The following is a 22375-nucleotide window of genomic DNA, read 5'->3' as shown; positions in this document are numbered from 1 at the left end:
ACACACCAACTCATGTTGGTCCAAAACCTTACTAGAAATATTCCAGATCAAGTTGTCCCTGTATAATTCCACATTTTCTTCAGGGTACGCCCGTTCGCTCTTTCTGGTGACATCTTCCGTTTCCGTCTCCCCCGACTGATTGAACGTCCTCTCATCATCGTTTTCTCGAACGTGGCTATAGGTAATGGGAATGAGTGTGCAGTCCTTAATAAAGGGTTAGGTTTTATTCCTAGAACTACTAGCCAGCTTACTGATATAATTATTGATCTGAAAACTTTTTCAAGGAATGTTTTATTGAAACTAGAAATGGGAAATGATGGGACAGCAGGTCCGAATGCGTTTAAGAGATCTAGTACTTATATGCCTAACCAACACCCTCTGGTTTATGCTTTTGATAAAATGGTTGAAGATGATTTACATAAATATTTTAACAAGGATCTTTATGATTTTACTTTTGATAAGAGGAACAACCTTAATTATAATGAACGTGAAGCTTTGAAAAGGCTACAAGCTGATACTACTGTGACTATACGTCCAGCGGATAAAGGTGGACCAGTTGCGCTTATGAATAGTAATGATTATGAACTATCGATGTTTAAAATGTTGGATGATAAGTTTTATGGTGTTATAGATAAAATAGATGTAGAGTATAAGATATGTAATATTAAATCTATGTTTGATGATTTGGTAAGATCATGTGACATTACCAGAGATTTGTATAAATTTCTTTATGTAGACAGCTCTATTATCCCAGTGATAAATGGCCTACCCAAAATTCATAAGGACAGCACCAACCCTCCCATGAGACCTACTGTGTCAGGGAGGGGGTGGTGCACTGTACCCTTTTCAGTGTATATTGAGAAGCATTTATGGCCTCTTGTAAATGATAATTTGAATGTTTTGAGAGACTCAACAATTTTTGAAAGAACTATATGTGTTTAGTACTAACATTGAAAAGGATAGAAATGACTTTTTATTGGTGACTTTAGATGTGCAATCACTTTTTACTGTCATTCCAAACTTTGAAGGTGTGAATTATTTGAAACGGTATCTTGAAAGGCATAGTGAATATGATGAAAGACTAACAGATCTAATATGCCTCTTTTTGGAAATAGTCCTTGAAAATAATGTCTTTATGTTTGGAGGCACGACCTTCCTGCAGCGTGATGGCGTGGCTATGGGCACATCTTGTGCCAATAGCTACGCCAACATGTTCCTTGTTATGTGGGAGGAGGATATTTTATATAAAATGAAATTATATGAGAGACGTTATATTTTATAAACGTTTTGTCGACAATGTCTTTCTTCTGTGGAATAGCACCTTAGACAAGTTAGAAACTTTTGTTAGACAGATGAACCAAGCCACTAATTATTTGAAATTTACTATGGCTGTTTCTGAAAGGAAGATTGATTTTCTTGATATAAGTACTGAGAGGTTAAGTGATGGTTCATTTGATACCTGTGTTTACAGGAATAAGTGCTATAGGAACACCTTGCTTCATAGAAGCAGTATGCACCTCAACTATGTTTTTAGGAATGTGGTTAAAGGTCAGGCGATGCGTATATCTAGGTTGAACAATACAGATGAAGGTTTTTATACAGAGTTGAATAACTTGAAGGATAGGTTCAAACACAGAGGATATAGTTCTAATGATTTGAATGAAGGGCTCTCTGGTATTGAATCTCTGAGAGAAAATAGAGCGAAACCTTATTTTTCTAAACAGACTGAATGTGACTCATATTAGACCTGAATCAGATACTGAGATTAAAATACCTATGTTTTATACAAAAGACAGGGATAATATTTATAGTATTTTTAAGAGACACTGGGGGGTTTTGCTTACTGATCCACAGATAGCTGAAGTAGTTGGAAATAAACCTAAATTCAGATATAAAAATACAAAGAATATTAAAAGGATGCTATGTTATCCATGTGCTAATAGAGAAGCTTTGGATATAGTAGGGACATCTCCATGTGGAGCCTGTAATTATTGTGTATACATCAACAGATCAGGGAGTTTTGTTCATCCTGACACTGGTAAGGAATTTAGATTTAATTGTAGAGTTAGCTGTGATACACAGCATGTTGTCTATTTAGCAACATGTGTTGAATGTCTCTCATTTTATGTTGGAAAGACAGATAGACTTTTTAAAAATAGGATTAGGGAACATTTATATAATATTAGAACAGGAATTATTACTAATGCCCTAGCCAAACATGTAATGACAACAGGCCCCACGCATACATTTGAATTTATGGTTATTGAAACATTAAACCTAATTATAGAGGGGGGAGTGTAAGTAATGTGACTGAGGAAAAAGAAATGAAGTGGATTATTCGTCTCAGAGCTGACACGGGGAAGGGTTTGAATGAAAGAATATCTATTAAACCAGTTCTTCGTACAAAGAGCCTCAGAGTAAGGTAGTTATATTACACTAATGCTTATCCTATTTTCATATGTACATATGCTCATATATTCATATGTTTATAGACACTGAGTATTTTAATTTGTGATATTTAGATGTTTATCTTTATATACATACTTGTTTTAATGAGACATAATCAATGTGTTTTTTGTTAATAGGCTTTATGAAAGGTTTTTCTATAATTGGATATGGAGTCAGAAACTACAGTTTGATCTCTGACTTCTTATATGTAAATTCATCTATGTATGGACGTTAGTGAATAGTTTGTATATGTTGTATATCGATAAGTTCTAACTCCTAAGAGTATTTTTTATTTTGATGCTTGACAGTTATTTAAACACTGTTCTTATGATATGTCATCTTCAAAATAATAATAATTAATGATTTAATAATTTATTATCGTGCATTAAGGCTTTTGTGTTATATTAATATATCTAGCCATGTATGGGTATATGGTTATGTATATATATGTATATTATTGTTTAAGTTAAATGAAGTTGTTGAATGGACTTTTAAGGGAAGGAATGTTAATGTTTTTATATATTTTTGAAGTTGTAAGGGTTTTCAGGTGTTTATTGAAGCAGGTCTGCAAAATTTCCACATACCAAGGTTCGTGAGAATTTATATATAGAATTATTATAGTTTGTCTAATACTGTTACTTATGGGATTTTGGTACATACTATGTTTTTATTTATACTGGTGTTTTTTGTTTTTTATGAATGAATTCATTTTATGATGATATATGTTTATTATGGGTCCCTGTATAAGGTTTGCTTGTTTGTGGAAATGCAGCGTTATAAATATGTCTGGATTTTATACTTGAAACGCTGGTTAATGCTTCCATGGAGACTCTTTGAAGTATGTTTTTAGGATTATCTGTCTTAATATTTATTAGAAATGTCGGTTTTTCAATTTGGATCTTATATGGTATTTGAACAGTCATGATCCTTACTTTAACCATAAATGTTATGTTGTAAAGGAAATTACGTGTTTTTTGATGGTTTTTGATTGGTAACATTGTTTTTAAATTTACTTTGATACTCAGTCCACCATGGTCTGATGAAGCAATTTTGTGAAAGCGTTTACCACCGAATGAGTGCACAATAAACTTCTTTACCTGTTTTTTATATATTTAAAGGACTTTGCTTTTATTTTTCGAAACTTGAATATCTTGGATTATATCGCTTTGGAATACTAACGAACTGCTGCATGGTTGCTGTAGCTGTATGTTTTATTCTGTGGTTTACATTTGGCGTTTTTTACAGCACAGCATTTGCCTACAGGAGTGTGGCTGCCTATATTTTCATTGTCATATACACATTTCTATATACATACATATAAATCTATATGCAGATACTTACATATATAGATTTGTGTGGGAAAATATATGAGAGAGACAGATCTACATATAAATATATTTTGTAGGACCCATGTTAGCAGTTATTTCTGAGTAAGCATTCGGCATTTAGTATTATGACTTTCAGTAAATTCCAGTATTCAATAAGTTGTCATGAACTCGTGTGTATATCTTTATACAATATACATACACCGTACATATATGCACATGGATGTATACACCTACAGATGTACATATATATATATATATATATATATATATATACATACACACACACACACACACATGCAGGTTTATGTGCATCTTAATACTTTCAAAGGCTTCACTGTTCATCTTTTATATACACAATTTGAAGAGGATATCTGACCCCACTTACTCTCTCCTCAATACCAATGTTTCTAAGCATTCTCCATCTAGAAAAGTAGAGTTCTGGAGGTGAGATACTGCTCAATGACATTTCAAACAGGAGTTCTGATCTTAGCAGTAATTTGCATCTCCATAGGAAAGGTTGCATTACCCCAAACAGCCACAACACAAATTCTCCATTACGTTTACTTTCTTACACAACTTAATTCCAAATTACTTACCACTCCAAGTAATGCCAAACCAGACCCAATATTAATCATTGTAGGAATAATATTAAATTTTCCAGCCTGAAAAAAAAAAAAAAAGTGTATGAATAAATTACTTTCCAAAATACTTGTCACTTTTAATTCTTAGCATGTTGCATCCTGGAAAATAGATTGGTTTTAGGCTGTTTTCATAGGTACGTATTAGTTTAGCTGTTCTTGTGCACAATTTTAAGTCTAGCAAATTTCCCTCAATGGTGAGAATCAAACCCTGTGTCTGTGAAGTAAACAACTATTATGTCAATCCGTCCCCTTAACTATCTTAAATGTCTTCCTCTCCAGTGGGTGAAACCTCAGTGTTTCATGCCTTTTTTGTACATTTTCAAGAAAACACTAAGTCAAATTTGCATTCCTTGTAGTTTTGGTGGCAGAGATTTTAGCCTGATTACTGTAAATTTGTAACTACTGTAACTGTATAGTATGTGTGTGGATGTATGATACCACATTTCGTACTGAAAGTCGCATGCAACCTTTTTTTTTTAGTTTTTGTTTAAAGCCTCACGTACATGGACTAAGGGTGGCAATAGAACACGAGATGGCCATGGTGTTAAGATATGATGGTTTTGCAAACAAACCAATTGTAAATAACAAGCTCGCTTTTCTTTGTGTTTAAATACTTTTAATACAAAGAAAACAGTTAAAAGCAGAGATTGTGTGGGCCAAACTGCTTGAAGTCCAAGCCAGAGCTAACAAAACATGTTAATTTATTTGCATAGCATACATAAAGCCATTACAGTTCAAATCTACCAAAAACATAGTATGAATGTGGAACGACTGAACATCTACAATAGCAGTACAATATGTACACATACTAACAGTAAAGGACATTTACAATACTCAAAGTGATAGCAGAACTAAAATACAGTGTACCTGTAAAAATGTATGTTGACTATGAAAGTCTAACTGGGCAAGAACCCATTTTCAGCAGTGGCCCAGGGAGAAACTCCACAAATGATATTCCATTTTTACATATTAGAGGCACATAAATACGATTGTTCATACAGCATAAGTGATAGAGATACAGTTGTACATGCAGCATGGAGGAACAAAAATGCTTACAGCTTAAATATATATTATGAAACGAGAATAAAAGAAACAGGACTGTCTGAGATGACAGCTAGCATGATCCATGGAGTTGTAGCACTTTTATACAGAATAGTCTGAAAAGTGGCATGAGACACAGAGAAGGGGAAAGAGGTAAAGGATTTGGTTTAGTACAGTGGTGGTACAGTTGGGAGTTGTGTGTGTCTATCGGTGGGGTCTAGCTTATAAACAAAAATATAACTTTCAATTAGAACAGCAGGTCAAACCCTAGCAGAACTCACATGGCAATGCAATCTTATACGTAGCCATGGATAAAATCTGCAATGCTTCCATGATAAAGTTAGGGCTTTGAGTCAGACATGACAGTACAAGTTACATGACTAACACCTCAGATCTGTGGAATGTCACACATCTAGCAGACTGCACACATTCTTGCATTCCAGAGCATTCTGTCAATAAAGCAAGTTAAAAGCATAAACCAAACAAATTAAGAATCACAGTAAATGCTATTAAAAATGTATAAATGTTTTCAGCAAAATAAACAAAAATGTGTCTTTTTTACAGTAATAATGGTCACAGTGCATTCAGTCTTCACATCAGCATACACGGCCAGATTTATATTTTCTTTAAAGTTTCACAAACATATCTTGGAATATGGCCTAGACATATCAGAGCACTTCTTGTTCATCCACACTTGAGCTTTCACATGATCGCAAGAAATTCACTTGAGTTATTTATGCAAATAAGAAAAAGTTATACTTATCTGTAAAATTAGCAATATAAATACTGCATATCTCTCAAGACAAACAATTTATGGGGCAAATATAACGGGCAATTTTTTTCATGATCATCTGCGGTTTCACCTGGTGTTGTACATTATAATATTTTCAAAGACACTTGACTTACAGTCTGCATATGGAAATATTGCACCACATAATTATTAAACTAGCACAATCTCCAGTAAAGTGTACTCCAAACGGACAGTGACGTGACAATGTATATTTTTTGTCGCCCACCTTCAACTACATGATTTCCTACATTAATAAAGTTGTCTTTTTTTTTTTTAAACCCTCCTCTGGACCTGCCCAGTGCTTCTACCTTCACCCAGTTGACCTATTCATTCCTTCAGGGGCAAGAAGCAGTCATCCTCAGCCTTGACAAGAGTCCTATGACCCAGTCATTCCTGTTCAGGGATACCAATTAGCCAATTAGTCCCACCTATGGTGAAAGTCAGGTGGTAGGAATCAGGCAAGAATTCAGGTCCACAAAGGTGGTCAACCCTAGTTCCCACCTTACACCTGTATACTGTTTTAGCACTTTTGTAAGTCGCACATGTGGTGACTGTTAGCACCGGGCTGTCCCTTGCCTCTGCAAGGGACATAAGCCAACAAGAGCAGTCCCTGCACACTCAAAGAAATGTACCACAGGCAGTTTTCTCTAGCTTTCACCAGGTAGGGTGAGTGGACCCTACTTTTATTCTTGTCTGCCCCTGCCAGCTCTGTCAGGCACCCGAGCCATTAAATGAACTTGGGACTTCAGGGTTTTAGTCAGGGCTTTATTGCTCTACGCAACCGGAGCTGGTTTAGTGTCAGTTTGTTCCTTATACCTTGCTCTATAAAATTTTCCTATTAACTGGGAAGTCAGTTAATGAAGCCAGCACTTAAAAACATCAGGATGCCATATGGAGCCATGGGTGTCAAATGGAAGTATACAAAAAAGGCAAATATAGGCATGGATTAGATAATAACATCTAACAGCTCAGATCTAGAAGGGGCATGAAACCAAATCTAGTGTTCAAGATATTTTTAGGAGCTTACAGAGCTGTTTTAACGAACATATATCAGGCCCAGTAATGCTCTTTATGCCTATGTAGCCATGTGGAAACTGTTTTATTTTCAAGAAGTAGATGCTGTTTTATATACTAAAAAGAGGTCCAAACACCATGAAATTTAATAACTAAAGAAATTCAAACTAAGTAACTAGAAGTAATGGCAAAACGAGTGAACATGGCTCTTTAGCATAGTAAGCTTAGACACAGCAAGGCTAATTAGTATTAAGGAGGCTTGAACCTGCCAGATCTTAAAACAAATTAAATGTTCAGAGAAGACTATTCACTATCAGTTTTCGTATGCCAAGGATTCCATGAAAAAAATATTTTTTAGCACAGATGATTCAATGTTTTTGATATTTATATGTTTTTAGTATAAAGCATTAAGCTATCAGACGTTAATTTGCAACTTCAGGGTTTCAGTGTCATTTACAAAGAAGTTCCTCAGCCAGAATATTAGACCTTCAATGAACCAAGGAAATCAGAATGAATTCTTGCCCCTTCCCTAGAAGGATGATTCCACCATCTCCTAGCACAGTTTTAGTCAAGTAGGTAGGAGTCTTTCATGACTGGAATGCCTAAATGCCTTCTTTAGTGACAAAAAAACAAAACAGGAAAAAAAAGTTATGTTCTTACCATAACATTCCATCGGAGTTGTTGCTTCATTTGTCTTCAACCTGTGGGTCTTGGATCTGACTCAGCTGTATACTCCAGCCTTGGAGTTGAAAGCAGAGCTCCTCCTCTTCTACCCATCATGCCCCACTCTCCCTCCACCCCTGAAATAGAATTTGCTGCTGAAAATAAAACAACCATCATGCAAACACAAGCAAATGTTAGGCACACCATCCACAGGATACCTCAGAGCTTGGATGATACAGTAGTGGGAGAGACCGGAGCTACTTCTGCCAGATCCTCCCAGGATCTAAGGAAGGGGGAAGGAGGGAAAGGCTGAAGACAAATGAAGCAACAATTCAGACAGAATGTTATGTTAAGAACATAACTTTTTATCTGAAGTTGTCTTCATTTGGTCTTCCACTCAGGTGGCCCTCATGGAAGGATATTCTGGAGTACAGCAGAGCCAAAGGAGGCCCTACTCCTGAAACAAACATCCAGTTTGTAATGAGATATGAAGGTACGAGAGGAACCCCACGTAGTTGCTGAGCAAATGTCATCGATAGGCACTCTGGTCCAGAAGGTCGCAGAATTAGGTATAGCCCTAGTGAAATGAGCTTTGACATTATTTGGAAGAGGAATTCCTGTATTAGAACATGCCAGTGCACTACACTTTGAGATCCAATTAGCTAAGGTCACCTTAGTAACTGGTCTTCCTAAACTGGAGCTAGCAAAGGAGCCAAACAGTTTGTCCGATTTTCTAAAGGTTTTTGTCCTAGTCAAGTAAAAACGTAACTGTCTGTGAACATCAAGTAGATGAAGCTTGTACTCTCCCTTGTTTTGGAAATTGGGGAAAAAGATTAATCACGTGGTTGATGTTGATCTCTGAAGCAACCTTGGGCATACAGGAAGCATTAGGAAGAAGAGTTGCTCTGTCTTTGTGGAAGACAAGATAAGGAGGCTTTTAATGGATAAAACATGAAGTTCCGAAACCCTCTTAGAAGTGATAGCCACTAAGAAGGTCATCGTGCAATACAAAAATTGCAAATCAGCTGTGGCAGCTGGTTCAAAGGAGTTGGAGTGTGTTCCGAAGAAAAGCTCGTTTTTGGTGCTTAAATAAATTGCTATAATTTAAGAGACGAACTGGGTGGTTTGCCTTTCGATTTCTCAACAACCATCAAGACTTTTGTATTTAGCTTGTTTATTTCTTTTCGGATTTCACCTGCTGGTATTGGAGCATTAACCATTGATCTGAAGTAGTTAACTTCATTTGTGCAGCAACCTATGGGAATCGGATCCGAGCCTGCAGTTTTCAACAGCTTTAGATCCGAGCTCCAAGCTCCTCCCCAACCCATAATCCCCTGCCAACCCTGACTGACCCCAGTTCTAGTTTGCCGCGGTTAACCAACAGCAGCTTGATCTAGAGTTCCAGGCATTAGAGACTTTTTTGTGAGAAAAAAATTTACCTTTTCTTCTCTTTTCTTCAGATTTTGGTTGTGTGTGTTTCCAGGTCCCTTTTTGTATAAAACCCTCTTTAGTTTAACTTTATATTTTTTGTCATTTACCTCCCCCTTCCTTCGTGGTTCTGTTAGGGTTGTGTGTGTGTGTGTGTGTGTGTGTGTGTGTGTGTGTGTGTTTGGGGCCTAACATGTGTAGTTTTCACTTTTAGTTAAAATGTCTGAGGCCCCAAAGCCGATTTTTTTCAAAGTGCACCGAGTGTGGCCATAAGCTGTCCCCGGCGGATGGCCACACTCGGTGTGTGTTGTGCCTTGGGGTTGAACACCTGTCTTCTTGTTGTTCCATCTGTGTGGCGTTCAACCTCAGGGCACTCAAGGACTGGAGGTCTAAGCTGATTCTGGCGGGTCTTCTGCCCCCGGATTCGGCTTCTACCTCCAGTCCTCCTGTGGCTCCCGCTGCGGTGGTTGCCACTCCTGCTTCCCTCACCCTGGCCGGGACTCATCCTCCCGCCTTAGGCCCGGAGGAGAGGGAGGCCAGGAAAGAGAAAAGGAGGGATAAACACCACAAGCGGCGGGCCGAGGCCTCCGCTTCGGCCCCCCGGCTAAGCGGTCTTCTCCCTCCAAGATTTCTGGGTCGTCTCCTTCTCTGATCTGGTCCCTTTGCTTTTCACCGGGTCCTGAGGAGGAGGAGGAGACCCGATCTCCTTCGAGGTCGAGGTGACACTCCCGTCCCGCCTCGGTGGCCTCAACGAGATCAACCCTAAGTCTCACGGATGCAGATTTGGACCGGATGATGAGAAGATTCCTCCAGGCCCAACTGCAGATGGGAGTGCTCCTGCCTCCCCCCCCCCGGGGGGGGCTCGACCCCTTTTTGCCCGATAGCTCCTTCTCAGTCCCGATTCCCGGGCACGGAGTCTTTGGAGCTGGGCAGCCTTGGAGCCGGGGGGGTGTCGGCACAGATAGTCTAGGGTACTTCGGCACCGACACTTCCCTCGAGTTTGTCGGGTCCATTTTCTTTGGATCTGAGCTCTCGGAGCTGAGGGCTGAGCTTCGGATCCGGGGGTATCGGTATGCCTTCGGCTCCATCCAGGTCGGAGCATACTGGTCCATCGGGTCCGATCGCTTCTGCGCCGGCCCCGATCCATCCATCGGATCCGAGTGAGGGTCTGCTTTCGGATCCCAGAGAGAGCAGCTCTCCCTCGGCATTCGACGTGGTGGAGAGGGCCCTGTCGAGAGATTCCAGGCCCCCGGCTATGCCACGGCTCCACTCTGCACTCCTCTGTTGGGCCCGACTTCCATCACCCGGCCCCAGGGACAGCCTGCTCCGACGTCCCAGGTTGTTCCTTTGGAACAAGACGTGGCTGGTGAGACCTCCTCGGACAGCCCCCCCGAGGAGGTTCCTCACAAGCGAAGGTGCAAAAGGAGGCACCTGGACTCCCCCGAGCCTTGACTGAGGACACGGATTTGGAGGAGGGGGAAGGCTCCCCAAGATCACCCCCCAAAGATGTCTCATTTGGTGACATCATGGAGATACTAAGGATAAGGGGCGGTTGTCTGCCCCAAAGCCTACCTCAGATGAATCCTTGTTCCTGAAGGCATTTAAAGCAGGCCCGTCTACCTCTTGGGTGTCCCCTCCGGCCGACCCCCTGGTAGATTTGATTACTACCAGGGCGTGGAAGGAGCCGGACACTGTGGAGCCAGTCCGCAAGCGCCCGGACAAAATTCTCAGCCCACCCTCTGACAAGTCCCACTGGAGTAAGGGTCCCCCTGTAGATGCCATGTTGGTGGCGGTGGCCACCAAAAGGGAACTAGCTCAGGAGAGTCCCTCGGTTCATCCTCCGAGCAAGGAGTCTCGGTCGATGGACCGTTTAGGTAAGCGGGTCTTTAGTTCAGCTACCTTCTCTGTGAGGTCACTGAACTACATGGCACATGTGCTTTGACTGCAGCGGGACCTTATCAAAGAGTACGCTGCATCACCCCCCCCCCCCCCCCGAGTCCATGTCGGCGGAGGACAAGCAATTGCACTCCACCTGGATGGCCACTCTCCGATCCATATCAAACACCTCTATGCGGCTACTGTCCCATGCCACGGAAGGAGCCGCTAGAGCCAGCGGAGCGGGCCTTGTCATGAGGCGTCAGGCCTGGCTCTGGCACTGTGATTTCACGGAACCCTTCAAGGCGTCTTTCGCTAATGCCCCTTTCGATGGTTCTGCCCTTTTTGGCAAAACTGTTCGCGATACCTTGGTCCAGAGAGAGGAGGATGGGAAGACGTCGTCTGCCGGAGTCCGCTTCTCTGCTCCCCAGAGGTCCTTCTCCAAGAACCAAAAGGGACAGAAGAAGATGTGGTCCCAGAAGTTGCAACAGTCCCATCCTGCTCCGGACTCCCAGCCCTTCCGCGGCAGAGGAGGGCAGGGTGGACACCGCCCTAGAGGCAGAGGGGGCCCATGGCACTTTGGATCCAGAGAACCCTTCTCGGACCAACCCACACAACACCCCTGAGGGGTTGCCCGACTGTTCCACTCCGGAGGCAGTCGGGGGCGTTTCTCGAAGCACCTAGCAGCTTGGGAGTCCATCACGACAGACCGCTGGGTGCTTTGCATTACATCCAGAGGATATCAGATTCCCTTTTCTCTTTACCCATGCAGCCCCAGATACCTCCCCGATGTCCCACCTGATCAGAGGGAGGCCGCAGCAACAGAAATCCAACAGTTGCTGGAAAAAGAGCCATCCAACACGTTCCCCCAGACCAGTGCGGGTCGAGGTTTTACTCCAGGTTCTTCTTGGTGCCAAAAAAGAGGGGGGACTTAAGACCTATCCTCGACCTCTCCCCCCTGAACCTGTCAGTAGCCAAAGAGAAGTTCCGCATGGTCACCCTTCAATCCATTCTCACCCTTTTGCGGGAGAACGACTGGATGTGCTCTATAGACCTCAAGGATGCGTACTACCACTTTCTGATGGACAGGCAATCCAGAAGGTTCCTCCACTTCCGGCTAGGAGCCAGTCATTTCCAATTCAGGGTCCTCCCCTTTGGTCTCACCACAGGCCCCCAGGGTGTTCACTAAAGTGTTAGCGGTGATAGCGGCCCACCTGAGGCTCCAGGGAATTCAGGTCTACCCATACCTGGACGACTGGGCTCCTGACCTCCCCGACAAGGCATTTACTCTGCGCAGCCAAAAACTACTTTCTATGTCTAGCTCCCCGGCTGGGGATCACTATCAACATAGAGAAGTCATCTCTTACCCCGACTCAGACCATAGACTTCATAGGGGCCAGATTAGACACAAACAAGCTCCTAGCTTTCTTGACCACAGACCGGCTACGAACCCTGAGGCTACATGTGCGGGCCATTCTACAAACTCCAGCTTCTCCGGTGGAATTGGTCCTGAGGGCTCTAGGCTCAATGGCGACGGCAATCAACCTATTGCCAATGGCACGTTTGAACATGAGGGTCTTACAATGGACCCTCCAGGTCCAGTAGTCCTTTCTTCGATATCCTTGGAGCCATCCCATTCCCATCAGCAGGGCTTGCAAGAGGGCCCTCTTATGGTGGCTCCAATCTCCGAACCTCCAGGAAGGACACCCCTTTTCTATGGTCCCTCCCCTAGCCTTGGGTGGGGGGACATTGTTCGGGCAGGACAGTCAAAGGCACGTGAGACCTTACGGAGACCTCTCTGCATATCAATGTCCTAGAGATGAGGGCAGTGCTGTTAGCGTTGCAAGCACTTCAGGACCTTCTTCCTGTAGGAACGATTGCGATTCAGACGGACAATACGTCTGTTGTCTGGTACATCAACAAACAGGGGGGAACCAGGTCTTACCCACTCTGTCGAGAGGCCATGAGGGTGTGGGAATGGGTGATCTCCACCAACCGCTTTCTTATAGCAATGCACATTCCGGGGCGGTCCAACATCCTAGCGGACAGACTAAGTCACACCATCCTGTTACCATACGAGTGGTCTCTGAATCCCGAGATAGCGAATCGGATTTTCGCCGAATGGGGTCAACCCTGTTGCGATCTCTTTGCTTCTCCCTCGAACACAAAATGTTACGACTACTTCGCTCTTGGTGCATGCTTGGCCTCCCGGTCTACTTTATGCCTACCCTCCTCTTCCTCTGATGCTGAAGTTTCTACAGAAAGCTAGCCGGTTGGGGAGCAGGATAATCCTCATTGCCCCATTCTGGCCTCGTCAAACCTGGTTCCCTTACCTTTGGTCTTATCTGGTGAATCCTCCTTGGATTCTGGATCCCTGTCTGGATCTAATATCCCACCCCCTAGATCTCCCAATCCCGAATCTGGACAATCTCAAGCTCACAGCTTGGCTGCTCCAGTTCCACTTGTAGCTAGGACTCCCGGTAGCTCTTCCCCAGTTGAAACTATTCTAGTAGCAGCGCACAAGCCTTCTACTAAAAAGATCTATAGTAGCAAATGGAAACGTTTCTCCATTTGGGTGGAACGTCGAAATTTGGATCCTTTCACAGCTCCTTTGCCCGCTGTATTAGACTTCCTGACAGGGCTGTTTCATCAGGGGGCTAGCTCCTCCACAGTCAAGGTTCAACTAGCAGCTATCTCTCATTATCACGTGGGAAATGAACTGGGCCCTTTGATCACCACGAAATTGTGTAAGACCTTTTTGAAGGGCACCTTTCTGCTCAGACCTCCAGTGAAGGATGTAGTCCCTCCTTGGGATTTAACGCTGGTGCTTCAGGCCTTGACAGCTCCCCAGTTTGACCCTGCAGCTTCAGTAGATCTTAGATTCTTGTCATGGAAAATGGCCTTTCTTGTTGCTATCACCTCGGCTCGAAGTCTCTGAACTACAAGCCCTCTGTGTAAAACCCCCATACTTGACTTTTCACAAGGATAGTTTACCCTCAGGACTAATCCCTCTTTTCTTCCCATGATTGCCTCTGAATCGAATATTAACCAGTCCATCAACCTACCAGACTTTTTTCCTAATTACCAAAGGGAAATACAAATCACACTCACTGGATATGCATAGACAACTTCGCTTCTACATCCACAGGACATCTGGTCATATGCAATCTGACCAGTTGTTAGTCTCCTTTGCCAAATTTAACTTGGGTAAATCTGTGTCTAAAGTCACACTGTCTAGATGGATGTCGCAGTGTATCCTTTTAGCATATGAAAGTTCTAGCAGGCCCGCACCTCAGGGAGTCCATGCCCACTCTACTCGGTCTATGTCTACCTCTGCGGCTTTTAGAACTAGAGTCTCCTTGGATGATATTTGTTAGGCAGCCACTTGGGCCTCATCTCATACCTTTATCAATCACTATAAATTGGACATTATCTCCAGAGGGAGAGCATCCTTTGGCTCTGCAGTGCTCCGAAACATCCTTCCATGAAGGCTTCCCAAGGTTCAGGTAGCTGGGGACTCTGTCCCATAGGTTGCTGCACAAATGAAGTTAACTACTTCAGATTAAGAAGTTATGTACTCACCATAACGTTCCATCTTAGTAGGTAAACTTCATTTGTCAGCAACCGTCCCTCCCTCCTGCCCCCTCACTTACGAATGTTTTCATACTCAGGTCCATGGGTGTTACCCACTTTATCTTTGAGAGTAATAGTCTTCAAGCAGTATCTGCTTTTGGGCAAACTTGATCTGAGGTCAGTCAGGGTTGGCAGGGGATTATGGGTAGGGGGAGGAGCTTGGAGCTCAGAGCTAAAGCTGTTGAAAACTGCCGGCTCGGATCAGAGGTCGGATCCAATTCCCATAGGATGCTGACAAATGAAGTTTACCTACTCAGATGGAATGTTATGGTGAGTACATAACTTATTTTTTTATCAGTATTTTTCGATTACCTGAGTTTGTCCTAGCTGGTTCAAAGGGAGCAGAAACTAGAGCTTGTAACACTAAAGTGAGATCCCAAAGTAGGGTCCTTGACCGGAGGCCGAAGAAGAAAGGTGCCCCTCAAAAAGGCCTTACATATTTTCATGGTTGCCAAAGATGTAGAATCTGCGCCAATATGGAAATTGGAGATGGCTGACAACTGTACCTTGACCATGGAGAAGCTAGCTCCACTGATGAAGATGTGAGCCAAGAAATCTAAAATAGCTGGGAGAGGACCGTGAAAGAGTCTAACTGATGCAGTCATGCCCAAATAGAAAACCTCTTCAATTTACTAGGGTAATTCTGGTAGAGGCCTTATGAGATGCAATCAGAATCTTCTGAACAGGGGAGGGATAGCCTGGGAGTTCTAGCCATCACTGGAAGTGAAGTAGCCAAGCAGTTAACTTCAGGCTGAGGATGTCTGGGTGTTGGGTGCCCGAAGGGTGGGACAGATCATCTGGAAGGGGACAGAGAGTCCAAGGCAGACACTTGAAGTGAGATCATTGGAAGGGGAACCAAACTGGTCAAAGCCAGGCCAGGGCAATGAGGATAACTTTGCACTTCAACCTCTGAGCTTTCGAGAAGAATTTGGGAAACAGGAGAAGAGGAAGGTAAGCATAAAGAAGACTTTGGGGCCAAGCATGGACCAGAATGTCTCTGGGGGACTCCCCTGGAGGGAGAATCAGGGCAAAATACTCGTTGCACTTGGCGTTGGAAGGACAGGCAAACAGATCACAGCAAGGTTGACCCTATTTGTGAAAGATCATGTTTACCACTGAAGGGTTGAGAAAACTCATGAGGCATCAGAATGGTTCTGCTGAGCTTGTCTGCTAAAATACTCGACTTTCTCAGAATGTGCATTAGTACAAGAAAGTGGTTGTAAGAGATCGCCCACTCTCACAATCTCATGGCTTCATAACATAGGGGGTAGGACCTGGTTCCTCCCTGCTTGCTGATGTACCAGATGACCGTCATGTCTGTCTGGATAGCAATTGTCCCTGTGGGAGGAGAGGCATGAAGAGCTTGCAACACCAAAAGATCTTCCCTCATCTCCAGGACAATTATACGCAAGTTTGTCTCTAGGGGATACCAGGTGCCTTGGACCATCTGACCCAGCCAATGCCCCCCCCCCCACCTGATCTGGGAGGCGTCCGTGGTCACAGTGGCCTTGGGAGTAGACAGAATGAATGGTGGTCCTGAGTACAGCTCCTGAGAATGAAGCCACCATGGAAGAGACTCCTTGCAGACTCGAGAAAGTTTGATGGAATAGTCCATGGGAAATTTGAGAAGGAACCATTGAACCAATATGGTCCACTGAAGCACTCTCTTGTGAAGGCAAGCTACTAGGAGAAGAGTTATGGTTGCTGCCATCGACCCCAGTGTTCTGAGAGTGAGAAAGGTGGGGGAAGATGATCAGAAATAATCTGACTCGCATGCAACTGAAGAGACTGAATTCTGTTTTGGGGAGGGAAGGAAGGCCAAGCACTGTGTTGCGTCTAGTCAAGCCCCTATAAAGTTGATGATCTGGACGGGATCCAATTTTGACTTGGAAAAAATGATGGTTATGCCCAAGGTCGAGGCTAGGTGAAGGAGGCAATCCCTGGCTTGCAGATGTCAATGTTTGATGGGGGCAGTGAGGAGCCAATCATCCAGATAAGGAAATAAGTGGAATCCAAGCAGTCTCAGGTGAGCTGCAACTACTGCCATCACTTTGATGAACACTCTGGGGGCTGTGGTGAGTCCAAAGAGAAGTACCCTGCAGTGAAAGTGATTGGCTCCCAGCAGGAAGCAGAGGAACCTACTGGGGTGTTTGCCCATCTTGATGTGGTAATATGCATCCTGAAGGTCTACTGAGTGCATCCAATTATCCTTCTGCAGAAAAGGCAGAATGGACTGCATGGTGACCATTTGTAACTTCGTTTTGGCAGTCAACTTGTTTAGGGAAGCGAGATCCAGAATTGGTCTGAAGTCCCCCATTTTCTTTGGCACCAAAAAGATCTGGAATAGATGCCCGATCCAAACTGATCATGGGGGACGGATTGGATGACTATTCTCCAGCAGCTTTGTGATGTCTAGAGCTGCTGCCTCCCTTTGACTGGGTGGCACATCTGGGAGGTTTTGAGATGGTTTTGGGGATTTGAGGAGCAGAATGGTGTAACCTGTAGATATTACCTTTATCACCCAACGATTGACAGTGATGGATTCCCAGGCTGTTGGGTGAAGGGAGAAACATCCCCAGACTGCCTCCAGAGTACAGCAGTCTGGCAATCCTTCAGGATTGCTGATAAGGTCTGTCCGAGAACATATCTAAGAGACCCCAGATTTCTTGGACCCCCCCTCCCCTGCCACTGGAATCATTTCCCCCTCTGGAGGAAAAGTCTCCCTGCGAGTCCTAGGAAGTTCACAAAGACTTTTCAAACCATAGCTTTTTACCGCCACGCTGATTCCTGGAATAGGGCCCTTGTGGGGTAGAAAAGCATATTCAGATCGCAGAGAGGGTCTTTCTCGCACTGGGAGAGAGCGTCTCTGACCATGGGACCAGAAAGGGATGGTCCATCAAAAGGCACATTGATAAAGAAAGGAAGCCTTGAAGGGTTCCAAGAATTCAGAGAGCCTCATCTAGGCATAATGCCTAGTGGCAATGCCTGAACTGGCCACTCGAGGTACTCTCTCTGCTGCATGCAAGAGCAACCTCATGGACATGTTTGAGATAGAACAGAGGGTGGCCATTCTGGAGGAGGAGATCTTCTTATCCTCTTCAGACATGGAACCTGGGATGGACTCAGATTTCCTTAATGTGGTCTCTCTGCAGTCTGACCATATGTGCCAAATAATTCAGTGCACATACAGAATAGGTCACTGAAGAGTAGACCTGCTTGCCAAATCTGTCCATCACCCTAGATTCCATGTCCAGGGGATGAACCGAAGAGCTCTCCTGGGCCAGCTCTTTCTTTGTGCAACTGCCACCACCATCGCATCAACTGGGACACCTTTAGTCCAGCGGAGCCTATCCACAGGAGCACTAAGAATTTTATCTGGGCATTCGGTATCAGCTCTACAGTGGCTGGTGCCTTCCACTTCCTGGTAAACATTATGTTAAGCATGAGGGGAAACCCAGGATGTAGAGAGACCTGTTCCAAAGGCTTCCAGGAACATGGACTCGTCAGAGTAAGGTTTGTGGAAAGACCACCCACCTTTCTGTTGAAGGATCTCCATGATATCCCCAAAGTAGACATCCTCAGGTGGGGATCTGGGGGATAATTCCCCTGTATGCAAGTACATGTCTTTGGTCGGGGATTACAGTGGGGAATCAAGGTGCTTCATCTTAGATGTATGCTTCCTGTGCACCGCTTTGGGGAGGTGTCAGAAGACTCGGCATGTTCCTTAAGGGGAGCCACCAGCAAGCTCCTTGGACCTTGCTGTACCAAAGTAGACTGGAGAGAGGGATCAGGAGTGGCCAACTCAGAAGGGAGAGAAGTCAGGTCCAAAGGGGGGAGAATAGTCTCTCTCATGGGGGGGCAGAGAGAACTTTCTCCACTACTTTGAAAGCCGAGGGTGAACGAGATTCCAATGGCAACTCCGTTAGGGCAGAAGCCATCAACATCGAAGCTCTGTGAACTCCTGCCTCTCTCAGCACTGAAGGCAGAGTCAGAGCCAAACTACCAAGCACCACGGCGCAGAGGGGAAGGGACAGCTACAAAAGCCTGGCAGCTAAAACCAACCCCTTGGACCTGACACCGAAGCTATGGCTCAGAGTCAGTAGGGCCTGAAGACACTAGGGCTGAACTACTTAAGGTGACGGTAAACATTGAGGTACAGGTACCTGTTGACGCAGATGTCTTAAAACTCAGGATCCTCAGACTCAAGGGCTCCGAAACTGAAGGGCAGACTGGAGAAGGAGAGATAGGCAAGAAAGTAGGCTGATCACCTATAGCTCCAGCGCGGGCTGGGGCAGGCAAAACTCCCAACTGAATTTGCACTTTAAGAAATTTCCTCATCAGCCTGTCCACCTCGAACACAGAGACTCCGGGGAGGACCTGGCAAAACAGGCTGTCGACCATAGCCTGGAGTTGTGCCTGGCCGAAACCAGAATAGGGGACTTGGGTAGAGGACCTGCCAGCTTCAGAGAGAAGCATGGAGATTGGAGCAGATGGGAAGGTGAAGTGGAAGGGTGAGTCTCCGTTGGCAGTTCTCCCTCAGCAGCTGAATCTCTATCGGGAGACCGCTTATGTTTGCCCCTGTCCTTGCCCTTTTCAGCCACTTTCTTCGAGGGGATTTGAGTGCCTGAAATGGACTCCACTGATGATGGAGAGGCAGAAGGGAGAAGGCCCCTGAGGATTAACTTATTCCTCCTGTCTATAAGTGATTGCTGATTGAAACCCACGCATACAGAACAGAAGGAATCTAGGTGGGCTGCAGCTAGACAAACCACACACAAAGCATGAGCATCGGAAGGTGGGCTTTTATGCCCACACTCTGTGCACTTCTTAAAGCCTGCTGGCTTAGGATCAGCCATACAAGGACCAACCACAAAAGCACTACAAGAAAAGGGAGAAAGTAGAAAGAGAGAGACCCTACTTCTAATCTCTTCTACACTAATTAAACTTTTTTTTTTGATGTTTTAAACTAACTAGAGAACAGGAGATAGTAAAAGGAGGTAAAGACAAAAATTGAAGCACTCGCATACCCAAAACACACTGAAAATTTCCTTGGAGGGAGCTCAGCAACAGACCCCATAGCTGTACAAATGAGTGGCAAATGAGATTTAGGGGGTGGAGGGAGAGTGGGACATGATGGGTAGGAGAGGAGGAGCTCAGCTTTCGGCTCCAAGGCTGGAATATATGGTAGAGTCGGGATCAGAGAGCCACAGGTTAAGGACCAAATGAAAACAACTTCAGATCAAAATTTCTTCTATCATCAAAGAAGCGGGTAAGAATTCTTCATATCTTCTGTGACCTACTATACAGAGGCACAGTCAACTAATCTAAAAGGGTGGCGAAAGCCAAACACACTCTGGCTAGGCTTATAAATGCCCTAGGGCAGATAGCCTAGTATCAACCTATGAACTGGCTTCTGGCAAGTACAGGTTTCTCAACCACAGCTTCCACAGGTATCTGATACCTCTAATAGCAAACACATAGGAACCTCTGCACTACTTATGGAAGTCTCCTTTCCAAACTCACAATGTAGACCAGCTTCTGGGAATCGTATTTCAGTTTGGACAGTATATCTCTTCATACACAAGATGTGACCAGTGATCACAATATACAGCAAAGACTCTGAACTCTTCTCACTTATGCCAGGGCACCATTTAAAATCACAGCTGTTGCTTTTCACAAAGGCTCAAGTAGAAGCTTCAAAACGTAACACTGCATGTGTTTAAAAGATGTATACATCGTTGAGCCCAATATGTTTTGAAAATGTCACTTTTGAATCTGCTAACAGCAAATCAGTCATAGTTATCCTTCTTGGTGTTAAGTATTTCTGCAGGAAGTAAGCATACAAGAGATAACTGCAACTTGTCTTGTTTCCATGGCATCATCGCTTCCTGCAAAAGTCAGTACTACCTCTGCCAGGCTATTAGAGGAAGCATAACATGAACTCCATTTTTTTTCAAAGTTTACCAGCTGTGGACTAGTTACAAACAAGAGCATCAAATGCCAACATCTTTGGAATAACCATGTATGGTAAAATGTCATTGTTGCCAATAGCTGCAAGCAAAGCTCCTAGCATGCACACATTTTTTGAACAGGCCATGTCCACATGTTAACTATCTTTTCAGACCATCTAATGGTATAAAATGTGAAATCAGTGTTGACTTACAACTTCCATGTCACTTTGCTTCGGTTTTCTACAAATGAGTCTGGATAAGCCTTTCATTCATTTCAGAATAATCCTAAATGTAACTTTTTCAGTATTAACTGACAGTAATGTAATTAACAACGTTAAGCCAAGCCACCTGACAATGTTATTCTGATATTCTATGCACCCTCTTCCATGAAGGAATCAAGTTCTCATTTGAAGCATATACAGTTTTTCATATTCAGTCATCTCATTTTTAAAATTTTTATAAAACATGACACCTACTTAGAATTTGCTGATTCCCCTGAGGTAGAGAAAAAGTTCTAGCTAGTCCACCCCCCCCCAAAAAAAATTTTCTCTGCACTACGTTAAATTGTTTTAGCCATTCATGTCAAGTCTCGGAGTCAAGAGTGCATCATTTCTGATATCTACCTGTGAATGCTCTCTGCAATGTCTATTATCCTTGCAAAGACAGTCTACGACTTGGGGGAGTCCTTCCTAGTCTAGAGAGGATAAGTTGTTTTCTGCTAGTACTGCCTTCTATACACACTTGCGTATCTCATCAGTTCTTGTTATTGCTTTGTCATACTGTCTGCTTACCTGTTAAGTCATTTGAAAGACTACCATAAGTCTCATATGATTTTCTGTTGATATTGCCTCCCTCCACTTGTGTGTTTTTTTCATGTATCATACTTTCAAGCCATTCTTTCAATATTGCCAAGTCTCTCTCTTCATTCTTTCGATGCCTTTTTCTGCATTAGCCTTGTTGCACTTCTCATGAAAGCTGACAGAAGTGACTGCTGGGTATTTCAGACAGGTTGGCGTGTAGGCTGTATGCTTAGTTTTCATTGTTCTAAATGCAGTGTTACTTTATTTCAAGTATTTATTTTTCTACAGTTTCCAAAGTTCAATATTAGGGCAAGAAAGCAAACCTTGGGTTTCTTCTGGTGGGACCTAAAGGATTAACTGGTTTTGAAATCAGCAGGAATTGCAAAATAGCCATTTCTGCTTAAGTTAAAGAAACCAGGTAAAGGTTTTATGCCAGCTGTCAGAAAAGACGGCTCAGAGTACTTTTGAGATTTATTTTTTAATTTATAACTTGCGCACTTTGTATGGTTTTCTTGCATTTTGCACCTATTTATTGCAGTGTAAATTGCTGTGTGTTTATCTATGCTTGTTGCAGATTAAAGCCTTCTGAGAAACAAAGGGGGTTACTTGTTTCTGAACTGTGGGACGGACTGAAGTGTAATCCTTAAAGTAATGGAAACTAGCTAAGAATTTTTTGTGACTACTTTTTTTTTTTTTTTTTTTTTTTTTTTTTTTTAACTAGTTCCATTGTATTGCTTTGTCTTGTTTTACTACAAGGTTATTT

General features: G+C 43.5%; 1 protein-coding gene across 3 annotated transcripts in view; it reads right to left on the bottom strand.

Moving 5' to 3' along the window:
* The window catches only part of LOC122799527 (P2X purinoceptor 4-like), a 1302595-nt gene that overhangs the window by 232409 nt on the left and 1047811 nt on the right, over positions 1–22375 (bottom strand). For all 3 annotated transcript variants that reach the window (XM_044068651.1, XM_044068650.1, XM_044068652.1), the window contains exon 10: positions 4373–4438. In XM_044068651.1, coding sequence (XP_043924586.1) covers positions 4373–4438 — 66 coding nt within the window. The remainder of the gene's footprint in view (positions 1–4372; positions 4439–22375) is intronic.

The sequence above is a fragment of the Protopterus annectens genome, chromosome 4.part0 (assembly GCF_019279795.1).
Source record: "Protopterus annectens isolate FY-2018-M chromosome 4.part0, PAN1.0, whole genome shotgun sequence".
In the NCBI taxonomy this organism is placed as follows: Eukaryota; Metazoa; Chordata; order Ceratodontiformes; family Protopteridae; genus Protopterus; species Protopterus annectens.
Note: the sequence above shows the minus strand (reverse complement) of the source record. Positions and strands in the feature narration are given on the sequence as shown.